Source organism: Myodes glareolus, chromosome 3 (assembly GCF_982192425.1).
Source record: "Myodes glareolus chromosome 3, mMyoGla1.1, whole genome shotgun sequence".
Lineage (NCBI taxonomy): Eukaryota > Metazoa > Chordata > Mammalia > Rodentia > Cricetidae > Myodes > Myodes glareolus.
In genome coordinates this window covers 69725361-69750620 of record NC_142028.1, presented here as the reverse complement: position 1 = coordinate 69750620, position 25260 = coordinate 69725361, and the positions used below count along the sequence as shown (strand labels likewise).

Sequence of the window (25260 nt, the reverse complement as noted above, 5' to 3'; positions counted from 1 at the left end):
AAAGCAGTGGTCCTCAACCTTCCTAATGCTGCAGTTCCTCGTGTTGTGATGACCCAACCACAAGATTATTTTCGTCGCAAATTCATAACTGTACCCTTGCTACGGCTATGAATTGTAATGTAAATATCTGTGTTTTCCAATAGTCTGCAGCAGCCCATGTGAAAGGGTAGTTTGAACCCCAAGGGGCCATGACCCACAGGTTGAGAACCCCTGTGCCGAAGGAAAGGGACTGCCAAGCTCCCTCTCCCCATCTATGTATGCTACATGGGACTCTGGGCAAAATGGGACCCTCCTGAGTCTAAGCCTTTCAAAAAATGCAATGGTTCAGCTCTTAAGAGAGTACTTTCCCAGGGCTAGTCTTCCTCCCTGCTGATGTTCTGTATTCTCGGGTCCAGTCTTCCACCCTCAGCCAGACTGGAGGGAAGTGCCGGAGAGTCAAGTGAGGACCACCCACAGCAGAGAGTAGGGGCCAGGAGCCACTGCCCCAACCCTGACTGAGACCTTTTTAAAATGGGCATTTGGGATGGGGAGAAGGTCTCAGTAGGTAAAAGTGCCTGCTGTGGCAGCCTGAAGACCAGAGTTGAGATGCCCAGCATTCACATACTAGCTAGGCATGGCAGAGCTTGTTTGTAACCCCGGCACAGGAAGGGGGCAGCAAATCCCAGTGGCATTCTGGACAGCTAGACTAGTTGAGGCCATGAACTTCTGATTCCCAGAGAGACCCTGTCTCAAAAAGGAAGCTGCACAGAGGCAGAGAAAGACACTTGACATGAACCTCTGGCTTCTACATGTTCACGAAGGGCCATGTACACCCTCCCACTACACACACACACACAAAATAAACAAAATAAGTCTTCAGAGTACGGTCATGCCTGTAATTTCAGCATTTAGGAAAGGCAGGAAGAACAATAATTCAAGGTCAATCCTCAGCTACAGCGTCAGCTGGAGGCTAGCCTGGGCTGCTGAGATTCTGCCTCAATCAGCCAGCCAGTTTGTGCTCACTTGTTCCCTCCAGGGGCCCGAGAGGGAGAAACACGATCACTGTTAATATCACTATGATAACAATCCATACAGAAGTGGATCATATCAGGGTTTTATCTCAGTCAGTTCTCCAATAATCTTGCTGAGGTCGTAGTCTCCACAAGGTTCAGAAAGATTAACCAACGCGGCGCCCAAGACCACAAGCCAGAGTGGTGGAACTCTGCTGTGGACCTGGTTAGGCTGCAGTCTGGTCTTAGGAGCTGTGCTCTGGGTTAGGTGAGCGAAGGCCAGAGCAGCGAGGCTCCTGAGTGGTGTCGCATTAGAACTAAGAAGCCACTGGAGCATTCTGCCAGCTCCACCCCTCCACCTGCCCAGCTCTGCTTCCACACTGGAGTCCACTGTGTGAGCTGGAAAATGTTTATGCTCTTACTGAGCACAGTGGATGGTGGTAGGAGAATGAACTTTTGGTGTGTGTGTGTGTGTGTGTGTGCGTGTGTGCGTGTGTGTACATGTGTGTACGTGTGTGCGCACGCGCGTGTGTGGCTGCCTACCTGCCTGCCTGTCTGTCTAAATGGGAGTGTGTATCCATCCCCGAGTAACAGGGACCAGTCCTTGAAGGCTGCACCCTTCTTTTCTCTTGTTCACATTAGGCTGCACCTTAAGGCCGTGTTGTCGGGGCTTTGAAAGAGGGTAGGCTGGGGTAGGAAACCCACTCACTTCGGGGCATTGGGCATCTTAACCTCTCCCAGCCTCACTTTTCCCTTTTTAACCATGGAGATGAAGTCAAATGTATTAACAGAAGTGACTCATGTCACCGTCCCCTGAACATCCAGCATTTGTCAAGGGCCAGGTGAGACTGGGCTAAGAGCTGTCACCCCACTCTCCCCACGTTAATCCAGGAAAAACAGGAATACAGGGTGGGGTATGATTAGGGAGGAGACTCCTCACCAGCCCTTTCCCACAGCCTGTCCCCCAGGGTTTTTCAAAGTGTCCCCAAGACGGCCCCTCTGCTCACCATGCCCGGAGCACAGCCTGGCTCTGGAGAAGGCCTCTACATTCTGCGTGTGCCAGGATACCTACGCTCGCTCGCCCACTGACCCGCCCTCAGCTTCCTGCACCCGTGAGTGCCCCTCCTGGCTGGCAGTGGGGAGGGGGGTGAAACTGGGCATTGGGAATTTGACTGGCAGGGCAAAACGGAAGCCTGGGATGGGTCTGGGCACCCGGACTTGGGGGAACCCAGAAGGATGGAGATGGCCTCTGTGGGTGGCCATCTCTCCACACCCCTAGCCTCTCTCTGGGCCTGTCTGGGACGTCCCTCCTCTTTTTCATGCCCTCTGTTCCCGGTGACCATGTCCCCATCCCATTCCCTTCAATAGTACCACCTCCTTGTCTCAGTTCCTGGATGCTCCCTCACGTCCCCATCAAGGGCTACCGGCTCCCATACTGTTACCTATGCGGATACCCGCGCCCCGAGTCCCCATGCCCCGCGCGCTCGCGACCCCTCCCGGCCACACTCAGCGCCACCCCATGTCGCAGGGCCACCGTCCGCTCCACGGGACCTGCAGTACAGCTTGAGCCGCTCCCCCCTGGCGCTGCGGCTGCGCTGGCTGCCGCCTGCGGACTCCGGCGGCCGTTCCGATGTCACCTACTCGCTGCTGTGCCTGCTCTGCGGCCGCGACGGCCCGGCGGGCGCATGCCAACCCTGCGGGCCACGTGTGGCTTTCGTCCCGCGCCAGGCCGGGCTGCGGGAACGAGCCGCCACGCTGCTGCACCTACGGCCGGGTGCGCGTTACACCGTGCGCGTGGCCGCGCTCAACGGCGTCTCAGGCCCCGCGGCCGCCGCGGGAGCCACCTACGCGCAGGTCACCGTGTCCACCGGACCCGGGGGTAAGGTGGCGCGCCCCAGTGGAGACCGTCCCCCACTACCTCCCAGCCGGAGTTCCTTGCATGCATTCCCAAGGCTTTTGGGAACCCACGTGACCAAACCCCCTAAGCCAGGTGGCGCCTCTGTGTCCCCCCCCCCCCCCCCCCCCCGCCATCCTTGAAGGAGCAGGACGCAGACCAGGTCAGAAGGCGACAGAGTAGTCGCCTTACCCATTTCTGAGACTCGACTGAGTTGAAAACCACCTTTGCTACCACACCCTCCGCATCCTTGACATTTACTTCTGATTTGTTTCTCCTCTGGTGCACACTTTCAAGTAATCCCTCGAGTGCCCTTTGCGAGATGGATAAGCACGCGCGGTGGCGTCCGAGTCTTTCCTGTCTGATTGCTGTGTGACCCTTCTTCCCTGTTTTCTGTGACCCTACCCTATCACTTGGGTTTCTAGCAAGGCTCGGGATGATTTTTGTTCTTTTGTAAGTTCCTTGGGGGAATAGATGTGTACGCACAGGGGTGTTTGAATAATTTCTTAGCCTGCTGATGAAAATGAAAATGTCACCAATATGAATTTCTTCCCATTCAGTCTGCGGGAGCACAGTAGGCCCTTTGGTTCTTTCTTCATTCCTGGAAAAGTTCTCCTCGCTGCTGCTTTGAGCAGAGCACTGTATCTCTTAAACCGATCTCTAAGCCTTAGGTTGAACATCCATTTTCTGATTCTCACATCTTGTCACTTCCTTTATCATTTTTAGCTCTTAATCCCTTTCCTAGGACTTTTGAGAGAGATTTTCCAATCTACCTGCTTTTCTGGGACACTTCTGTTCTTTATTATCTCTGTTGAGATTTAACCCTTGCTATTGCCTTCACAATTCATGGCCTGGAAGAGTAGCTCCATGATATATTTGCCTAGCGTGCCTGAGGCACTGGGTTTGATCACCAGTACCAAAGAAGGAAAGAAGGAGGGAGGGAGAGGAGAGAGGGAAAGGAAGAAGGAAGGAAGAAAGAAAAAAAAGCAGGCATTCCTGCAATCCCAGCACTTGGGAAACAGAGGCAAGAGGACCAGGAGTTCAAGGTCATCCTCAACTGTGTACTGAATCTGAGCTCAGCCTGGGCTACATGACAGACTTTGTCTCAAAGAATGAGGCATGATGGGACTGGAGAGATGGTTCAGCGTTTAAGAGCATTGCCTGCTCTTCCAAAGGTCCTGACTTCAATTCCCAGCAACCACATGGTGGCTCACAGCCATCTGTAATAAGGTCTGGTGCCCTCTTCTGGCCTGCAGACATACACGCAGATAGAATATTGTATACATAATAAATAAATTTTTTTTTAAAGAAGAATGAGACATAATTAGGCATGGTAGTACATGCATCTAATCCTAGCATGAGAGGCAGAAGCCAGCAGATCTCTGTGAGTTTGAGTCCAGCCTGGGTTACACAGCAAGTTCCAGGACAGCCAGGGCTACATAAACAAACTTTGTCTCAAAAAGTCAAAAAAAGCATGTATTGTCATAATTTTTCTACTTGTGACTATTTCTATAAAACACTGTGTGTGTGTGTGTGTGTGTGTGTGTGTGTGTGTGTGTGTGTGTGTATGTGTGTGTGTTGCAGGGTCTTTTTCTATTATTTCATGTTTAGGGTGTTTTGCATGTGTGCTTATCTGTGTACCATGTTCATGCCTGGTAACAGCAGAGGCCAGAAGAGGGCGACAGATCTTCTGGAACTGGAGTTAGAGACAGCTGTAAACTGCCATGTGGCTGCTGGGAATGGAAGCCAGGCTCTCTGGAAGAGCAACCAGTGCTCTTAATGGCTCCAGTCCAGCCCAGGCTTGTCTTAAATTCATAGCAATCCTCCTGTTTCAGGTGCTGGGAGATTATAGGTGTGATTACAGGTCAGTTACCGTGACTCTGATACTTTTTTGTTTTTGTTTTTCAAGACTAGGTTTTTCTGTGTAGTCCTGGCTGTCCTGGAACTTGCTCTCTAGACCAGGGTGACCTCAAACTCAGAGACACACCTGTCTGGGATTAAAGGTGTGTGCCACCACACTCAGCCATAGGTATCTTTTTAAAGGCAAGAAACCTCTCTTAGAACCTCTTCTCTTGGCTAACATCTTTTATGGGCTAGAACAAAAGCAAACTCAACCCTAAACCAATAGACAGTAAAGGTCATGACTGACCTGAGTACTTTCCCAGTCAGAATCAACAGGGCAAGGCAACAGGTTGCCGACAGGGTTCCCTCGAAGCTCTTCTCCTCAGCCTGATGGACTTTGGTCAAGCTGAGGTTTTAGTTTGATTTTTAGAATTCTTTTTGAGTGTGCGTATTTGTGACTGAGGTGTGTGTATGTGTGTGTGTACAAGACATGTGGAGGTTAAAGGTTACCCTCTAATCCAGCCTCATTTTTGAGAAAGGCTATCTCTGTAAACCAGGCTAACTGTCCCAAAGGCTTTTAGTACCAAAGCTCTACATGGTTTCTGAGGATTTGAACTCAGATTCACATGCTTGTAAGGCAAGTGCTCTACCCACTGAGTCATCTTACCGGCCCTTCATTGTCAGGGTCTGTCAACCTTTCATCTACTATATCTCTGAGAGGCCAAAATGGGACCACGTCCCACTGTGGATCCCCTGGCCATCTGATGCTCTCGACTAACAAAGTTCAAACACGACATCTCTCGTCTCCCCGTCTCTGCCCCCCCTCTGTGTCTACAAAGGGCTTTTCCACCTCCTAGGAAGCTTCCTCACTTCTTTCACTTTCATGCCAGGTCCAAGTGAATTCAGCCCGAGGTGCTGCTGGGGGCAGGGGAGAGTACTCGCCTCAGAAGCAGCTGTGCACTGGAGTGGCAGGCTGCTATTGTCCGGCTCACAAAGACATGGCTTTTTTTCAAAGGGTCAGGCACTGGAGAGAGACTAAAGGATTTTTCAAGTTATTTTTAGAATAGGGGCAGTACTGCACTGTGGGTCGTGTAGCCTGGGGTTCACTACAGCCATTCGGGTCCATTCAGTCCCACTGACTTTACAGAGGTTAAAAATATAACACCCCTTCCCTGTCCCCTATTCTAGCAATCAGATGTCAACTGTGGGTTTTCAGCTCCTTCTGAATCCATAGTCACTCTGGAATTTAAGAGCAGAGAAGGCCAGCTGGACACACATGGACCGCAGGAGACCGGAAGCTCAAAGGGCAGGACGCGTGTGCGCTGTCCCCACCTCTCCCCTTTGCTATCTGATATCTGTTATCCCCAACTCCCTAGTGGCCGGAACCATTCAACTTTTGCACCATTTCCCGGACCTCTTGCCAGCACCGGACATTGCTGGTCGTGGGTCGCTCTGACTGGTGAATTTGACCAAGCCCCTGACTGTGTTTCTTGAGTCTCATCCCTTCATATACAAGCCTTCGTGTTGTGAGGCTGGTTCTCTGAGAGTTCTTTGTGAACTCTTCATAGGGTTTTCCATGTTAACCATGGAAAGGTTAACCATGTTAAACCATGTTAGGGTTTTCCATCTTGTCACCCTAGGTGCAAAGATACCTTTGCATCGTCCCAGTATGGGCATCTTGTACTTTTTTTTTTTTTTCTTGCCTGGTTGCTCTAGCTAGAGCCTTAAACACGATATTGGCTAGAAATGGAGCAGGTGGGGTTCCTGGTCTTTCTCCAGACAGAGAGTTTCCAGTCTTTCACTCTTGAGTGTAATATTCTCTGGGAGCTTCACGCATTTCTCTCTTAATCATGTTGGGGTGATTTCCTTCTAATACTCACTTGCCTGCGGCCGTCCCACCGTGAACAAGCCAATCTCGGCTTCATATGCTATTATGTCTTCAAACCACAGAAAGACTGACGGATTAGAACCAAGCCGGATGAGGGAAACTGGGTGGAGGGGAGGCAAGCAGGGTTTTCCCTCCCACTAGACAATGAAGAAGAGAGAAGCCTTGGCCAGAGATTCTCTCCTCCAACCTCTGGTCCCACAGGCCGCGGCCCCTCAGGCCGGCTCAACAGTCCGCATCTCCACCCACAGGCCACGCCCCCATCTAACATTGCGCCCAAGTGCATGCCCCGCCCCTCCTGCCTTCACCCAGATCTTGTGGGCAGTGGGTCCAGGAGGAGCGTCCCACTCTGCTTACCTTCAGCACCCTGGGAGGAGGATGAGATCCGCAGGGACCGCGTGGAACCTCAGAGCGTGTCCCTGTCATGGCGGGAGCCTGTCCCTGCTGGAGCTCCCGGAGTCAACGGCACCGAGTATGAGATCCGCTACTATGAGAAGGTGAGTCTAGGCGGGAAGCCCCCTGCATCCGGGCCTGCCTGCCTCCCTCGGTCTTAGTCCTCTGTCATTCCAAACACAGTTGCGACCTCCGGAGGTCCTTCCTTCCTCCCTCCCTTCCGTTCTCCTCTCCTGGCTCACCCATGGACAGCTCCATTTTGCCATCTTGGTTTAGGGCTTAGCAGAGATGAAGAGCCTTTTGTAAAGGAAAGGCACACAGAGATAGCCACGTGACCACTTTGCCTGACTAGAGGGGTATGTTCCAGAACAGGGACCTACACTCCTGTGGCTTACTATAAAAGGGTCTTACAAAATTCACACACACTTCACACACACTTCGGCATGTTAAAATATGCACCTACTCAAGCTGAGAGGTGGTGGCGCAGGCCTTTAATCCCAGCACTCGGGAGGCAGAGGCAGGCAGATCTCTGTGAGTTCGAGGCCAGCCTGGTCTACAAGAGCTAGTTCCAGGACAGGCTCTAAAACTACAGTGAAACCCTGTCTCAAAAAAATAAAATAAAATAAAATAAATAAATAAAATATACACCTACTCGGCTAGACATAGTGGCACAGGCCTTTAATCCCAGCAGTGGCACAGACAAGTGGATCTTGGTCTACAGAGTGAGTTCCAGGTCAGTCAGGAATGCATTAGAAAGACCCTATCTCAAGACACCAAACCAACGAAACAAATAAAGCATACTCATTGTGAACTCCATAGAGCTATTTTTATTTTTGAGATAGGGTCTTGCTCTGTAGCCCTGACTGACCTTGAATTCACAGCAGTTCTGCTGCCTCAGACTCTTGAGTGCGAGGGTTAGACCACCATCCCCAGCTTTCCATATAGCAAACAGTCCCGCAGAAGATCCTTTTTGTTTGTTTTGGGACAGGTTCTCTCTGCTGAGCCTTAGTTGGTCTGGGATTCACTAGTAGCCCAGGCTGGCCTTGAATTTACACCGCGACCCTCCAACCTCTGTGTCCCTAAGCTGGAATTGCATGTGTGCGCCACACCTTCTGATTTTGATGTTCAAAAGATACTTTGCTGATTTTGTTTGATGTTTATTTTTGAAACAGTCTCACCACGTTGCCTTGGCTGGCTTCCAACTCTGTGGCTCCTCCTCCTTCTGTCTCCTGAGTGCTGGGATTGAAGGTGTGTGCTACCACACCTTGTGCCGAGTGTCTTGGCTTTTCTCCCCAACCCCAGGCTGGCTCAAGTGCCCCTCCTCTTTTCTCCATGTCTATCCCCTCTTTTATATTTTATTTATTTATTTATTGTTTGCTTTTTTATTTATTTTTATTTTGAGATCAGGTCTCACGTAGCTTGAGTCAGCCTCCTGCCTCTGCCTCCCAATGCTGGGATTACAGGCCTGCACCTCCTGCCTTTTTCCCTCTTGTGTGCATTTAAATCTGTGATAACAGCTCAGTCATGACGTGATGTGTGGTGTTGTCTCCCAGACCTTGCTCTTCCCCTTCAACCTGATGTCTTTAACTTTGAGATGTGATCTTCGGTGAAACACTGCCTCCCTCTTATGCAAATTAATTCATTAAAGAGAAACTTCTTTCCGAGTATGACAGAATTCCACTCCCTCGGCAGCATGCGGGGCTTTGCTGAATCAGATAATGGCTTTTGCTTACTAGAAGTCTGTTGAAAGCTATGATAGTTGGGGTGCCCAGGAAAAAATGGGGTCACTGAGGCACTTTTGAATGCGTGGGCCTGGGTGACCAAATGATGGGGAGCTCCTGGCTGAGGGGAAGAACCATAGAGGAGGGGTAGCTGCTGGCTGAGGGGGAGAACCACAGGGGAGGGGGAGCTCCTGGCTGAGGAGGAGCACCACAGGGGAGGGGGAACTGCTGGCTGAGGAGGAGAAGAACCACAGGGGGAGCACCACAGGTGAGGGGGAGCACCACAGGGAATGGGAAGCATCTGTCTCCAGTCTGCAGTCAGGAAGCAGAGAGATGAGTGCTGATACACAGTTCGCTTTTTCCTTTTAACTGGTTCCACGCCTTCGGAGAGGCTACACGCATTCAGGGTGGGTCTTCCCTCCTCAGTTGAACGTCTGTGGAAACATCTTCACAGACACCCCCAGAGACTCCATGCCCAGTCAGGCTGACAGCAACTGTGATGAGGCTCGGAAGCTGGCTCAGAGAGTAAAGCACTTGCAGAGTGTGGGTTGCATTCCCACACATCTGGAACCCTATCGCTGGGGAGGTAGTGATGGAACGATCCTCAGAGCTTGCGGACCAGCCAGTCTAGCCTAAGCGGCAAGCTCCAGGTTCAGCTAGAAACCCTGCCTAAAAAAATAAGTGGAGGGCAATAGAAGAAGACACTTAGCATATACCTTTGACCTCCAAGTATGTGCACGCATGTGCGCGCATGCACACACACACACACACACACACACACGTATGTGTAAATGAACCACCACACCAAAGATTATTTGACCATTCAGATGTTCAGGGGAGATTCTGAGGAGTTCTTGTTGACTCAAAGTCTGCCCTGTGGCCATTAATGTCATTGTCAAAGAAAAGGAGGAACACAGGCTATAGGTAGGCATTTAACTTTCCAGTCCGTGGGTATGGCAGGAACCCTACTAAGGTGTGGGCAGAATCAAATGACACAAGGAGCCTTCTGAGGGCTTTTGGGTGTCAGGTGCACTGGGGTACAGCAAAGGGCAGACCTGAAAGATTTAGAGGTGCCCCCCCCCGGCCCTTGCTTAACAAGGAGAGAGAAATGTTGACTCTGGGGAGCTGAATAAAGGCTGTACTGGGTGTGTGGCCCAGCATAGTGGGTGGTCTCCCGTAGGTCCTCACCAGTCACAGCTGGAATTCTCCCTGGACTCTAGCTAAGCAAGTCTTTATAGGGCGGAGAAAGATATGGAAAAAGCGTCCTGAGTGTCAAGGACAGGGCAGGTGGCAGTGTGTGGCTTGCTTGGGTTCAGGCCTTCTTCACCCCTGGACTGCCAAGCCCTGGTAGTCACCACCTGGGCACCCCTGCAAAGGAAGCTCTGGCCTATTATGGGATGAGTCTTGAGAGAGGCGCTGGGCACCTTATGGGAGAAATCTCTTCTGTCTCCCAAGATGATCTGGGTCACCTTCCCCCACCCAACTGAAGGGAAGTTCTTTGTCTCCCTGTTCCCCTCCTCTCAGCCTCCTGGGTCTGGGCCTCACTGCTCTGTCCTCTCCAGGGTCAGAGCGAGCAGACGTACTCCACAGTGAAGACAGGGGCACCGGCTGTCACTGTCACCAACCTGAAACCTGCTACCAGATACGTTTTTCAGATCCGGGCGGCCTCCCCAGGGCCTTCATGGGAGGCCCAGAGCTTCAACCCAAGCATCGAAGTGCAGACCCCAGGGGAAGGTAAGTGGTGTGCACCACCGGGAGGGCGCTGGATGCAGGCAGCAAGCAGGGAAGGACGCCAGGCCACAGAACCTCCAACGCTCTGCATCTACATAGTTAAACAATTTGAGATTCACCTGCAGCCACCCACAGGGAATCTTCCCTGCACACTGCAGAGGCCTCGGGGACAGTTTCTTGGAGGCTACACCTTTAGTGGCACAGCCTCTTTCCTAGGCTTCTCGAGGTCACCTTTCTGGACCTTGCTGGACCCTTCTAGCTGCTCTTCTTTCTGCGGTGACAAAGATCCATCTTGGGGCACTGTCCCGTCCTCCCCGCCCCCAGGCTTTGCCTGTGAAGCCAACTTCCCTGAAGGAAAGGGGACCTGGAAGGGAGCAATCAAAGTGAGCCCTGCACATTTTAAACGGAGCGAATAAAAACTGGGCGCAGTGGCACAGGCCAGTGATCCGGGCACTGGAAAGGTTTGGGATAGGAAGATCAAAAGGTGTTCAAGGCCAAGCGCCTCTACAGAGTTCAAGGTCGGCCTGAGCAGAGTAAAGAGCTGAGCTGGTGGTGCTGACCTCTAATCCCAGCACTCGGGAGGGAAGAGAAGGAAACCAAGAGTTTGAGGTCAGCCTGGGTTTATGAAATCCTGGCTCAAGAAACAAGAAGGAAGAAAGGAAGGAAGAAAGGAAGGAAGGAAGGAAGGAAGGAAGGAAGGAAGGAAGGAAGGAAGAGGGAGAGAAGTAGTGGTGTAAAAATTGCATCTCCAAGTTCTCACAACAAAAGAAAAGCTGAACTTTAGAATTCCTGATCTAGAACTATGTCCCCCAACGCCTGCCCTGCTTCTTGGTGTTGTGCTTACCTCTTCCCCCTTCTCAGTCCTTCCTTCTCTTCCCTGTCCATTCCCTTTTCATTGTGAGTACCAGCAGCCTCTGGTTGCTCAGCCTTCTGCGGCCCCAGCCCTCAGGATCTCACCACTATCTAGCCAGTGCAGTTCAGGGAAGTATTCTCCCCCCCCCCACTCCAGTCGCCCCTACTCCACAAAGTCAACTCCCCCTAAGAGGCGTTCTGGCACCAGCTGTCAAGATAAGACTCCTTCCCAACCTGCTACACAACTCTAATCCAAGATAGGAAATGCTGGGAGCCCAAAGGGAGGTGAGGAGTGGAGGGAGGCAGGTTCTGGGAGGCTAGAACACACGCCTTGCCCCCTCGGGGCAGGGGCCGGCAAGAGGAGATTAGAACTGTGTCTTAAGGCTGGGTGGGGTCTCTTTGCACCAGTGGAAGTGAGTAAGTGAGTAGGGAAGGCAGTTGCGTGGACGAAACCATCTGAGCCAAAGCCCACCTCAGCACACCCTGTATGGCTGGCCGCATCACCATGGTCCCCAGGTGTGAGCCATTCTCCTCCTCTTTCCTCACCCTGAAGCTGATACAGACAGTTAGCGTTCATCCGTCTGGTACTTCCCCTCCCTGACAGTTTTCCTTTCTCAAACCCCTGCTACCCATCCTCACTCGCACCGCCGCTGGCTGTCCCTGTCCCCTCCTCTCCAGCCAGGCAGGAATCTGTCCCCCACTCCTCATGAGCCTCAAGGTGGTTCTTTCTCCTCAGCCTGCATCCAAGATTCTCTAGTTGTGCCTCTCCAAGTCCCCCCGCCCCCACCCCGACTCAGCTTCCACCCCATCATCCTCTGCCTCTGGACAGTATAACCTCCAGTTTTGTGGGCTGCCTACCGTCTTCCAGGCCCCACCCGTGCATCAGGGCCTGGGGTGCAACCACAGTCTACCCATCTTCCAGGCTCTCTCTCTCTCTCTCTCTCTCTCTCTCTCTCTCTCTTTCTCTTTCTATAGTTAAGTATTGTCTGTCAACATACTTAGTTTTGTCTCTCAGCCTGTGCACTTCTTTAGTCAGACTGGGGGTCCTGGGCATGTCTGTCCAGTTTCAGAGTTGCTTTGGTATCAGGCAGAGGCTGTCGGGGACAGGTTCCAGTCTTGGGCCCACCTACGTACCGTGGCACATGACTGTAATCTCAGCACTTGGGAGGTGGAGGCAGAAGGGTCAGGAGTTCAAAGTCATCTTTGGCTACACGAGTCAGAGGCCAGCCAAGGCTACATGACACTCCATTTCAAAGACAAAACAAAACCCCACAAAATCCCGTGTTTGTCACTTGTAGCTAGCTGTGTGATTCTGGACACCTTAGGTAGATTTCTTCAACCGGTTTCTTCAACTAGAACTGGAGACAGTAACCCTTGCCGGTAGGTCTGTTATGTGAGACAGGACAATATAGTTCAGGCACACGCAGCCTGTTTTAGACACTTGGGTGCTCAAAGTTAACATACTGCTGCTGGCGGGTACTCTTTTAGAAAAGGAACTCCAAACAGAGGGTGTGACCCCACAGAGCTTCTGAAGTCTCTGCCCCCTTGAAAGGCATAGGCCAAGGTCAGCCCCAGCGGATGGATCTCTTGCCCCCTCGCAGAGCTGGGCTGTAGTAGAGCGTCCCTGCCTACAAACAAACAGAGGTGTTCCTCACTCCAATGGCCACCATGGGCATTGGGGCTACTGTATGCCCAGGGGCTGAGGGATCTTCCGAGTGTCTGAGACAAGAGTCTCTGGTGCTTGCCTGGTAGCCTAATCCTCTGCCTGCCTCAGGCCCCTGTTCTGTTTTATTTTCCATAGTTGCCTCGGGGTCCAGAGACCAGAGTCCTGCTGTCGTGGTCACCGTTGTGACTGTCTCAGCCCTGCTGGTCCTGGGTTCTGTGATGAGTGTGCTGGCTATCTGGAGGAGGTAGGTAGTTGGTTTCATCCTGGTAACCTCTGGTAGGTTCTGTTCCCACGAGTATAAAATATGTACACGCAAGTACCTGTAAGTGCACCTGCCACACACACACACACACACACACACACACACACAAAGACTCAAACAGCTGCCTGGGACCCTAAGTGCCGCCAACCCCAGCACTTAGGAGGAGGAGGCAGGAGGGTCAGGGGCTCAAGCCCTATACTTCAGCTCCACATAGCATTTGAGGCCAGCCTGGACTACACCAGACCCTTGTCTTACTTTCTCTCCCTTCAAAAGAGATACTAGCCTGGCCAGTACGGCCCCTCCCCCACACGCCGCTGCTCACGCGCCAGCTGCAGGCACTGCAGCTAGCTCAGCCATGCTGGGATGAAGGGGATTTAGCTCCTTAACTCATTAAATGTCAGAAGGCGGCTCTGAGGATAGAGTCGCACTCCAGCTGCTCCGGTGTGATTAGGATTCTCCCGAGGCACTCCGAGACGCCCAGCTCTGGCCCTCAAGGGATCTGGAGCCCCTTGAACACAAGCGAAGAGAGAAAGTCAGTAGGTGGGTGGGAGAGAGGGGGACAGGAAGGGAAACCCATCAGTCTGAGCCGTGTCTTTCCCCACAAAGAAGCTTGCAGGCAGAGAAAGGGTGGGGATGACAGGGCTCGAGCCCGGTTGGGTCCGGCTGAAAGAAAATTCCATTTCCTTTGGACAGAGCAGAGGCTTCAGCTCTGCATATTTCCTACCCTCCCAGGACCATCCTGCGATGCCCAGAGGCCCCTTGGCATTCACAGTCTGGGGCTGCGGTAGGCAGACCCGGTGGGTTGGAATTGGGTGTAGAGGAAAAGTGGGCTGACTGGGGAGCCACATCTCGACAGTCTGAGCCACCTGTGAGCCAGAGGGGTGGCGAGTGTTTCTTTGGCACTGACTATTGGCGTGGCCTTGACCAAAGCACTGGTCGTGAGTGATGGAGGAGAGGTGGTGGCTGTCCTGAGGATCTAGGAGCCATCTGTGCCTGGGCAAGGTGGATCAAGAAGACAGGACAGTCTGGGCATAGTGGCACACACCTTTAATCCCAGCACTCAAGAAGCAGAAGCAGGTGGAGCTCTGTGAGTTTAAGGTCAATCTGGGTCTACACAGAGAGTTCCAGGACAGCCTTAGCCAGGGCACAATAGAGAGACCCTGTCGCAAAAGAAAAAAAAAAAAAGGAGAAGAGGCAGGACAAGAGTAGGGAGCTCCTTCCTCATGGAGCTTAACTTTAGGTCCATGCTCTGGGCCTGTTGGAAAGGCAGGAATGGGCACATCCTGAGGGATGCACATCCGGAGGGAGCCTCTCATCCTGACTCTAACTACCTGAGCTGTGGCAGCAAGCACAGAGACAGGTGCACTGGAGCAGGCTGGGAAGACAGCAGCAGACTTCAAACTGCCCTTCGATGGGGGAGCCAGGGAGCTAATTATCGTACTAAGTCATGGATTTCATTACAGGATTTTCTCTGTAGAGGGTTATTTAAATTTATGTGTATGTGTGAGAGTGATGGCCTCTGTGTGTGTGTGTGTGTGTGTGTGTGTGTGTGTGTGTGTGTGTAGACCAGAAGAGGACATCAGCTCCTTTGGTGCTAGAGTACTGAGCCATCTCCCCAGCCCTCATCATAACATTTTCATATAGACTTTATTTCATAGTTGAAATGAGTACTTACATTATTCTATTATTAAATAAAACTTGGGAGTCAGATATCAGATATTGGGCTAAAAACCTGATAGCTCCAAAGAGCAACGACGGGACGGTCAGCACTCCCACACTCCCAGATGGGAAAGACCACGCATCCTTCTAAGCCCTTCCCCACTACTTCCTGTGTCTCCCCATCTCAGGTCTCCAAAACCTCTATGACTAATTCTGGTCAGCCAAATGTTGACTCCGCCCTCTGATTCAAGGTTTAATATTACTGGCAGTCTCAGAATGTCAGTGCAAACAAATCTCCCGCTGCATAGTTTGCTTTTAGTTCTGGTTCACCTGTCACTCACTCTTGCCCCCCACTCAGCCTTTGCTCATCTCTACTCCTCTGCTCTGGATGTTCCCTGCCATGTGTAAGAATCCTATAAGTCATTTTCGTGACTTCAGCAGCCACTGGGCGGCCAGCCTGGCTTCTTGGTTTCTCAAGGTTTCATTCCTAAGCCCCTGCCTTCTGCCTCTCATAGACCTCCGGCCATCCCCTTTGGGAGTGCTCTATCTACCATCAGGTGCATAAGGCAGTTCTACTTGCGGCCCCGAGGCCCTGTTCTTGTTCCTTATTCTGTCAGCTATGTCTGCAGCCCTGCTCTCCAGCCTCAGCAGTGGTCCCTCAGTGTCCCCTGATCAAGGCTGGAAACCCACATGCTTCACAAGCATGCTCATTTCTTTGCTCTAGAGAAGGAGCCTCCCTGTTAGGCAGCTTGGGCCTTTCCACTTGGAATGGAGCCCCATCGCCTCTTACCGCTTCTGGCACACGTTGCTGCTCACAATGCCCCTCTCTTACCCCCACACAAGAGCACTGTGTCTTAGTTACTCTTCTAGCGCCGTGTCAAGATGCCATGACCAAGGGGTCTTAGGAGTTTAGTGCTGTGAAGAGACACCATGGCCACAAACAACTCTTAATAAAGGAAAACGTTTAATTGAGGCTGGCTTGCCATCCAGAGTTTTAGTCCATTATTGTCACGGTGGGAAGCACGGTGACACGCAGGCAGACATGGTGCTGGAGAGGCAGCTGGGAGTTCTGCATCTGGATCTGCAGGCAACAGAAAGTGACTGTGAGCCATTATAGGCAGGCTTGAGCTTCTGAGACCTCAAAGCCCACCCCGCTAGTGACACAATTTCTCCAACAAAGTCACACCTCCTCCAGCAAGGCCACACCTCCTAATAGTGTTGCTCTCTGAGGCTGTGGGGGTCATTTTCTTTCAAATAGCCCGACCAGGCAGCTTAAAAGAAAGGGTCCATGACCTCATGGTGGGGAGCATGGCAGCAGGCAGGCGTGCCAGGGGGCGGAGGCTGAGAGATTACATCTGACCCACAAGCACAAGGCCTGGAGAGGGAGCTAACTGGGAATAGCATGACTTTTGAAATCTCACCCTCCCCCGTGACACACCTCCTCCAATGAGGCCACACCCACTCTAACAAGGCCATGCCTCCTCAATCCTTCCCAAACAGTTCCACCAACTGGGGACAAAGCATTCAAATCAAATGTATGAGACTATGGAGGCCATTCTCATTCAAACCATGACACTCTGAGGCCCAGTAACACTCTGTGTTATCCATCTGTTGCTGCGACAAAATATACAAGATAATCAACTTATAAGAAGTTTTTGGGGGCTCACAATTTCAAAAGTTCAGTCCGCAGCCACTTGGCTTTGGTCCTGTGGGTAGCAAGTCATCATGGTTGGAGCTTGTACAGAGGCAGCTGCTCACTTCCCAGGCATCCAGGAAGCAGTGAGTCAGGGACTGGGGTGACAATATTCTCCCAAAGGCGTGCTGCCAGCGACCCAACTTCTTTCTTCAAGACCACACCTCCCAATGGTTTCATCTCTTCCTTTTATCACCGCAGGCTGTGGACCAAGTCATTTGTCACTTAAGCCTGAGAGACGGTCCAGATCCATACTATAAGCCAGATGTGATGGCACACACCTTTGAGGACAGCCTGGTCTGCATAGTGAGATGCAAGGCTGCCAGGACTACAAAGTGAAACCCTGTCTCAAAACAACAAAAAAGAACAGAAATTTAAAAATCCACATTATAACAGTAAGCTCTTTATTACCCAAATGTTGTTAAGCAGGGCTATCTTCATCACGATTTTATTGAAGAGAAAAACCGAGTCACCGGGCCCCGCAGCCATGGTGTGGGGGATGCTTGGACGCAAGAGCACACGAGCACACGGTTAGATGGCAAAGGGCACTTGTCAGAGTCCCTTCATGCCACTATCTCTGTGACATGCCTCTCTTTGCAAACTGTTCCCCAGCCCTCTCCCTGTCTTCAGAAGACCCCGTCTCCATCCCTGCTTTCTCCTCCCTTGGTTCCTGGGGCATCATCTCCTCTTCCCTTCTATTTCTCACCCTCTTCGACAGCTTTCTTCCCCCAGTCCAGTGTTTCCATTCCGGCTCCCTCATCCCCTGGACAGAATTCACAGTCCCTGTGTTTGTATTTTCAGAGCAGATCTACTACTTTCCAAGTTCCAGAAACATCCATCAGACTCCCTACTGGTAGATTCCCCCCACCCACCCTGCCCTATATTTCCCATCCTCGCAGGAGCTCAAATGTCTGAGCCTGAACTTTCCCTTGCTCTGCTTGGCAGTGGCTCTCCATGAACCCTCTGGGCAACTCTTCAGTCTTCCTCCAGCCCCCTGCAATCTTCAAGTCTTACGGTCCTGTCATATTCTTGTTCCTCCACAGTTCTCTGTCCAGGATGGGCCATCCTATAGCTCAAGCTACCGCCATCTCCTGAGGGGACCAGGGAGTGGCAGCCAGCATCTTCTTTCTTAAATGCAAGTTGGAAAAAAAATCATATAAAATGTGAATTGAATGAGGGCACTTCCCTGCTCAAGGTCCCCCAGCGCCTTCCTTTGCTCCCAGAACAAAAGCCAGAGTCTTCATGGACTCTGCCCTGCCTCAGGATGGCAGATCCAGCCTGCTATGGGCTTTGCCTCTGGCTCAGGACAGATCAGCCTGTTATTCCTCACAGGGTAGAGTGGGGCTTTATGCCAGGAGTGCAGGCTTGCACACCTCTGGAGTCTGTCTCCCAGCAGAAACACCAGGAGCGGTGATGGAATTGAAAGCCTAGAGATCCGGGCTTTTGTGTGCTGAAGGGAGAAGAATGTTGGACTTCAAACCACAGAGAAGCAACTGAGGCGGCAAAAGTGAAGGAAGATGGGGAGGGAAAACAGGAGAAGAAAAGAGAACCGTTTAGTAGAGGTGGCTCAGTGGGTGGAAGTGCTTGCCATGGAGTCTGCTGACTGAGTTCTGTCCCTGGGACCCACAGGATGGAAGGAGAGAAGCTATCCCCTCAGGTTGTCCTCTGACCTCCACAGGAGTCACACCACACACACACACACACACACACACAGAGAGAGAGAGAGAGAGAGAGAGAGAGAGAGAGAGAGAGAATAAAAGAGATGTAATTTTTAAAAGATTACAATGCTTCTTAAAAATGAAAGACAAAAGGGGGTTCTGAGCTGGACATGGTCATGTCCAGCTTTAATCTCAGCACGTGGAAGGTAGGGGCAGTGGATCTCTAGGCCAGCCTGGTCTACAGAGCAAGTTCCAGGAGGACAGTAGAAACTACACAGAGAAATCTTGTCTTGAAAAACCAAAGTGGTGGGGACTAGGGCGGGGGGTGGGGGGGGCTTAGTGAATAAGGGCATTGCCTTGTGGCTGATGGCAAAAAGCCACAAGGAGGAGGGAGAACCAGCTTTGTAACTTGTCCTCTGAGTGACACACACACACATACACTGTATAAATAAATGAATAAATCAGAAAGTAAATTAAAATTGGAATGAAAAGAAGCCTTTCAGCCAACAGGACAAGAAAGTCCCTCCTCAGAAGGGGCACAGAGCTTTTCTTTCTGAGAGGACCAAGAGGTGCTGCCCTGGGCCCTGGTGAAGTGGTAGGGCTGGGGGGTCGCCTGATGAAAGGATGTCTCTGCGCCCCCACAGGCCCTGCAATGGCAAAGGAAGTGGGGACGCCCACGACGAAGAGGAACTGTATTTCCACTGTGAGTTGTCTGTGCCGCACGGAGCCCCGTCTTCGACCCCGTCCCAACTGTCACCTCCTGTTACCCCAGCAATGAGACACCTTTCCTTAGGCGCTCTCTCTCTCTCTCTCTGTTCTCAGTCAAAGTCCCGACACGCCGCACGTTTCTAGATCCCCAGAGCTGTGGCGACCCGTTGCAGGCTGTGCATCTGTTCGCCAAGGAGCTAGATGCCAAAAGCGTCACCCTGGAGAAGAGCTTGGGAGCAGGCAAGCCCTGGACCCTAGAAGTCTGGATTCACCAGGGAGCTCCGCCCACTGGATAAACCCCACCCACCAGGCAACACCCACTGGGGGAAAGCCCTGCGTCTCTGCTATCCCCCACCTCCTTTCAGCCAGCTTCCCCCTCCAATTCCCACTCATGTCCGGAAGTCCCGCCTCTGCAAGAGGATACCCCTTCCCAGAAAGACGTCCCTCCCCCACTCCACCTCCCCCCTCACCCCCGTCCACCACACCCACCAGAGTTGTTTGTGGCTCTGTCCTTCCTCCTCTGTTACCTAGGTCACCGTGGGACACCTGCCTATTTTTCCCACACAGCCTCCCGAGAGGCTCTCAGTTTAGTCCCAGGCTTTTTTGGGACGGGGGAGGGGTCTTTACAGTAAGCAACGTCTGACCATGGGTGAGCTGAGCGACTAGAGGCTCGTCCTCTGTTCCTGAGCCTGTTTCCCACGCCCATAAGGGGCGTGGCATCCGCCACCCTGAGGACTGCCTTGGGAACTCTCTGCCGGGCTGAGGGTAGGGCCTTGCTGGTTTTGAGCATCTATCTCCTTTTGGCGGTTCATAACCCTCAGTCACCTTTGCACCAAGAAACAGGCCTCGCCCTGGAACCTTTCCAGCAGAAGTCAGGAAGAAGCTGTAGGGCAGAGTAGATCTCATTGCCATCTGCCCTTGGCTTCGCTGGGTTCAAGGACCTTTGATGGGTAGTCACGGGCAAAGTTACTCCCTGTTACAGAGAAGAAAGCTAAGGCCAAGAGGAAAGAAAGAGATGAAACCCAAGGCGATATTGCTGGTACTCAGGAGGCTAGGATTTGAACTCTGGGACTTCCCACGTCAAGCTGGAAATGACCCAAGACCCAGAGTCTCCTCCTCCATTTGCTGGCGTGGAGTCTTAGCTGCTCTTTCTTCACAGGACGATTTGGAGACCTGTGCTGTGGCTGCCTGCAGCTGCCTGGTCGCCAGGAACTGCCTGTGGCCGTGCACACCCTGAGGGATGGTTGCTCCGACTCCCAGAGGCTCAGTTTCCTGGCTGAGGCCCTGACCCTGGGGCAGTTTGACCACAGCCACATTGTCCGACTGGAAGGTGTTGTCACAAGAGGTAGGCCTGGCGCTGCACATCCCTGTACTGGGTACTGGGTGGGCTCAGGCACAACCTTAGTTCACTAGTTCACTTTCTTTCCTGTGACTCAGGGTGACCCCCTCTCTTGGAGTGGCCATGCTGACCCAGAATGACCTTTCCAATTTGCAGTGACATCTGGGGAGTGGGTCACTTTCCCCTTGAATCATCTTTCTCAGCTGACCCCTTGCAGCTCTGACTTAGGCCTCTGTCCCACTATGGACAGCTGACTTTTTTGTACCTCAGCACCAGAGTGGGTGGTAGGTGGGGGGTGGGGCTGGGTGGGTGGGGCTGAGTGGATGGGAGGGGCTGAGTGGGTGGGATCTATGGGCTAGCTGGCCGGTGGCAAGATTAGAAAACTTGGCTCTGGGTCTGGCTGTCTTGGTTGAGGTGGAGCTGGTGGGGGAAGGGTGTACATAGGTAGAGGCAGCAACGTAGCGTGTCTCCGCTCCTGGCACAGGAAACCCCTTGATGATTGTCACTGAGTACATGAACCTCGGGGCCCTTGACGACTTCCTCAGGGTGAGTGGCTGGAGTCCTGGGTGGGAGAGGGGCACCGATGTCATATTTTTCTCGTCTCTTCCCTTTTCTCTTGGGGCTTGGGATTGGGCATTGTTCCCACTGGGCAGGCTGACCTGCCGCTCGTGGTACACTGAATCCCAGAGGGACTTAGTGGCTTCCCGGGTGATCAGAGTGTACGGCCCTGGCCTCAGTCCTCACCCATTCCACAGCATCACGAAGGGGAGCTGATGGCCACACAGTTGATGGGTCTGCTGCCTGGGCTGGCATCGGCCATGAAGTATCTGTCCGAGATGGGCTATGTGCACCGGGGCCTGGCAGCCCGCCGAGTACTTGTCAGCAGCGGCCTCATCTGTAAGATCTCTGGCTTTGGGCGGGGTCCCCGGGACCGAGCCGAAGCTGTCTATACCACCATGGTAAGGAGCTCCCTTCTCTGGTTCTACCTGCTGCTCTGCCTCCATACCTCTGCTCTGCTTCCTTCTCTGCTGCTGGTGGTCCTTCCCTACCTAGTCCCTCCCCTGTGATGGTACCATCCCTGTCAGCTGGACTGCTTCCTCAGATGTGAAGGGGGTGGAGGAAGACATGTGGGACTGGGTGGGGCCTGCTGGTGACCCAGTGCTTTCCTGTCCTGCCTCGCTTATACACCTCTAGAGTGGCCGGAGCCCAGCACTCTGGGCAGCTCCCGAGACGCTTCAGTTTGGTCACTTCAGTTCTGCTAGTGATGTGTGGAGCTTTGGCATTGTCATGTGGGAGGTGATGGCCTTTGGGGAGCGACCCTACTGGGACATGTCTGGACAAGATGTAAGTGACCTATGGCTCCAGCTTCCTGATCTCTCTACTCCCATCCTGCCTAGAGTCCTCCTTGGGATGGTGATAGTGATGGTGGTGGTGGTGGTGGTGCTGGTGCGTGTATGCTGGGCAATCTGAAGTTTCCTGTCTGCTCCCCGTCTCTGGAGCCCAGGTGATCAAGGCTGTGGAGGATGGATTCCGGCTGCCACCCCCCAGGAACTGTCCCTCCCCACTGCACCGACTGATGCTTGACTGCTGGCAGAAAGACCCGGGGGAGCGGCCCAGGTTCTCCCAGATCCACAGCATCCTGAACAAGATGGGGCAGGAGCCGGAGCCCTCCAAGTGTGCTGCGAACACCTGTCTCAGGTACATCCTCACCAGCCCCCGAGCCAGGCCAGTCACCCACACTGGCTTGTCCCAAGTGCAACCAGCTGCCCATGGCACCTGTCAGGTGTGAAGCTCCGCCCATTGTCCAGATGATCCAACGTCCCCACCTGCTTCAGGCACACGTCACCTCATGGCAGTCATGCCCAGGATTTTGCCCTTTAATTTATTCAGCTCTCCACTTCTGAGTGCCCTGGTCCACTTCTTCAGGGCCTTTTGTGTGCCCACAGGAGGCACATTAATCCCTGGGGTGGTCACCTTATTTTCCCCCTTGTCCCTTCTTGCCTCTCAGGCCACACCCTGGTTGTCGACTGACAGTGGTTTCTCTGCTCCCCAGGCCTCCCACCCCCTTGGCTGACCGTGCCTTCTCTACCTTCCCCTCCTTTGGCTCTGTGGGTGCCTGGCTGGAGGCTCTGGACCTGTGCCGCTACAAGGACAGCTTCTCTGCAGCTGGCTACGGGAGCCTGGAGGCTGTGGCCGAGATGACCGCCCAGTGAGTCTAAGGAGCCAAGGTCAAGACCAGGGTTCAGGGAACCCAAGAGAGCCCCTACCCTAGATGGGAAGGCCCCCACCTGTCCTGGTTGTGGGCCCTTCCTTGTCCAGAGAAGGGGAGGGAGAGGGTTGACTTCCATGGGAGGAGAGGAGAGGAATTGGGTCTCTGGATGTGACTGTCACCCATTGCAGAGACCTGGGGAACCTGGGCATCTCTTCCGCTGAGCATCGGGAAGCCCTCCTGAGCGGGATCAACGCCCTGCAGAGTCGAGTGCTGCAGCTACAGGGTCAGGGGGTGCAGGTGTGAGCAGCTCAATCCTGCCCAAGGACCTGTAAGCTACACTCCCCTTGGGTGGGAGGAGTGAGTGCTCTCTCACTCCTAGTGGGCCCTGAGCTGGTTGGTACCATGTTGTTCCCCCCCATTTCATATTTCCTCTCAACACCTTGCTGACCTAGTGGTCCTAAAAAAGAGGTTCAGATCCCTGGAGAGGACCGCAGAGATAACAGTAGGAAGAATTTTAGGGTGTCAAGGGCAAAGCTGGTTGGGGAAGACAGTCAATTTCAGTTGTCCTGCTTGAGGTCCCTTGGTCTTCCATGCTCACTGGGGATTGGGCCTAATCAGTGGGCATCTCATTTCCCCAGGAAGTTTTTGGCCTGCCAGACCGTAAGGGTCCCTGAGCGAGACCCATTGGTTGTGGCAGAGGCCACAGCTGCCTGGGTACAGGACCCTGGACCAGTGAGTGGTGTTCCTTACTTCCTATGCCTTGGCTAGGTCTGTCTGAACCCCAGTGCCAAGGCCCAAGCAGGAAAGTGGTGCTGAGCTCAGGGACTGGATCCCCAGGCGGAGACTCCAGAGCTTCTTCCTGCCTTGGGTTGGCAGGGCAGGATGAGGGCCGGGCTCCTAGTAGATTATACAGGTCCTGATGCTCCCCTGGGCCTGGCTGTCTCATTTCTTTTGGAACTGATTCAGAAGAGCACAGAGTTGGGGTGGGGTCGCTCTGCATTCTGGAGGGTAGAGAGAAGGAGGAAGAGACTGAGGAGGGAGTGGTTTGAACAGACAGGTCCAGCCCCACAGTGTAGATGGGAAAGTCAGAGCCTGTAATTTCAGAGCCAGGGTTGATGCCAGACCAAAATCCAGGGAGAAGGTTGGCTTTGGAGAAGGTTGGTTGCCGTTCCCCATGGCACCAGCACTCTTCCCTGGGCAGCCCAGGGAACCCTCACTGAGTGAGCTCCTCCAGGCTGCTCTGCCCTGCATGCCATGCTTCCTCGGTACAGTGCCTGCCTTCCTGTGTGTTGCACAGAGCCCCGAAAGGAGTGTGGTGCTGAGCTGACCAATCTGCAAGGGCCCTGGTAGCTGGGAGAGTTTGACACCCAGCCATCCTGGGAGGGCGGGAAGACTGCTGGGTGTGGACAGGACTGCTAGGGCCAAGGTTTTCTATATCACTCCGGATGACCCCCTGCTCTGTTTTTACAGTGGCAGGGAGGAGCAGTGGCATGGGCTAGGACAGAGCAGTGGGGAGTGGAGATGCAGGAAGGGACTTCCCCTGGGGGACAGGGAGAATGGGCAAGTGGACCGTTGACATGTATGTGTTGAGGGATGTCCAGAGGGCTTCTTAGCTAAAGCCAGAATTGAATAAAGCCTTGAGGGGTAGAACTTTCTCTCCCTAGCGCGGAGTTATCAGCAGGTTCAGAAACCAAACAGGGATCTCTAACAGAGGGTGTGGGGGCTGAAAGCCACAGCATCTTTGGGGAGCACCCCATCATGAGGGGCAGACTCAGCAGTGCCTTTGGCCTTGCCCTGCCAGCAGCAGCTCCTCCCTCATCAGAGCCTGCCCCATTGCTGGCTCTTTGCTGGGCAGCTGAACTCAGTGACTGCAGGAATGCTGGAATAGACTGGGATACTGCGCCCACCATTGACAGAACTGGGGAAACTGAGACTCCCCCCTGAGGCTCTTCCTTCATCTTCCTTCATTCTCCCTCCAGGGAAAACTGGCCCATCATCCAGGGCTCATGGGACCAGTACCCTGTCTTGGGTGATCAGAACCTCACCCCTATCTCAGCCACATCAGTCACTGTCAGGGTCAAACTCCTTCCCTCCCCAGTTGTCTGCAGAGGGCTCCCTGGCTATGTTGGCAGAACTTCGGTGTCCAGGGTAGACCTCCCCTCTAATGAGGAGTGAGGTCCTAGAATCCTGAGGGGTCCGAGGCCTCAGGCCTGCAAAGGCACCAGCATGACACAGGGTGCTGGGTTGCCAGGGACTCTCCACGGATCTATTTTTATACATGGAACTTGTTCGCTGGATGGAGAGGTGGCCTGGAACCCATATTGCCCTGTCTGCACCCACCCAGGGACGGAGGGGCTGCTTGTGGGTGGAGGCTCCTTTGAGGAACTCCGGAGATGTTTTTATATTTCTTGGGTTCTATATGCAGTACAAAGTAATAAAAGCCTGTCTGTGTTACTGTCCTTTTGTGTGGCATTGTTAAAACACTGGGCAGTTGTGGGTAGAAATTCTGCTAGCACACAGGCCCTGGCGATGCATGCATCTGAGATCCCTCTGCTATGAAGAATACCACAGTCTAGTGGAGACACAGGAAATGGGCCTGGACAAGGGTCAGGGGCACATGGGACACACTGGGTGTCATGAGGCTGCTTCATTAAACCAGTCAAGCAAGGAAGTTATATGTGCTGGAGGAAGTGGTGCCTGGGCAGACGTGGAGCCAGGGATGGGAAATGACCAGGTGCATTTGGGATGTGCGATGC

The 25260-nt window shown here is 53.1% G+C and overlaps 1 protein-coding gene across 1 annotated transcript in view; it reads left to right on the top strand.

Annotated features, from left to right (window-relative positions):
• The window catches only part of Epha10 (EPH receptor A10), a 36510-nt gene extending 11547 nt beyond the window's left edge, over positions 1 to 24963 (top strand). Inside the window, exons 4-17 of the mRNA XM_087904625.1 lie at positions 1946 to 2101; positions 2518 to 2868; positions 6974 to 7107; positions 10287 to 10458; positions 13109 to 13217; positions 18890 to 18948; positions 19068 to 19193; positions 20113 to 20298; positions 20777 to 20838; positions 21048 to 21251; positions 21487 to 21636; positions 21797 to 21990; positions 22346 to 22501; positions 22693 to 24963. Coding sequence (XP_087760751.1) covers positions 1946 to 2101; positions 2518 to 2868; positions 6974 to 7107; positions 10287 to 10458; positions 13109 to 13217; positions 18890 to 18948; positions 19068 to 19193; positions 20113 to 20298; positions 20777 to 20838; positions 21048 to 21251; positions 21487 to 21636; positions 21797 to 21990; positions 22346 to 22501; positions 22693 to 22807 — 2174 coding nt within the window. The 3' untranslated portion in view covers positions 22808 to 24963. The remainder of the gene's footprint in view (positions 1 to 1945; positions 2102 to 2517; positions 2869 to 6973; positions 7108 to 10286; positions 10459 to 13108; positions 13218 to 18889; positions 18949 to 19067; positions 19194 to 20112; positions 20299 to 20776; positions 20839 to 21047; positions 21252 to 21486; positions 21637 to 21796; positions 21991 to 22345; positions 22502 to 22692) is intronic.
• The last annotated feature ends 297 nt before the right edge of the window (positions 24964 to 25260 follow it).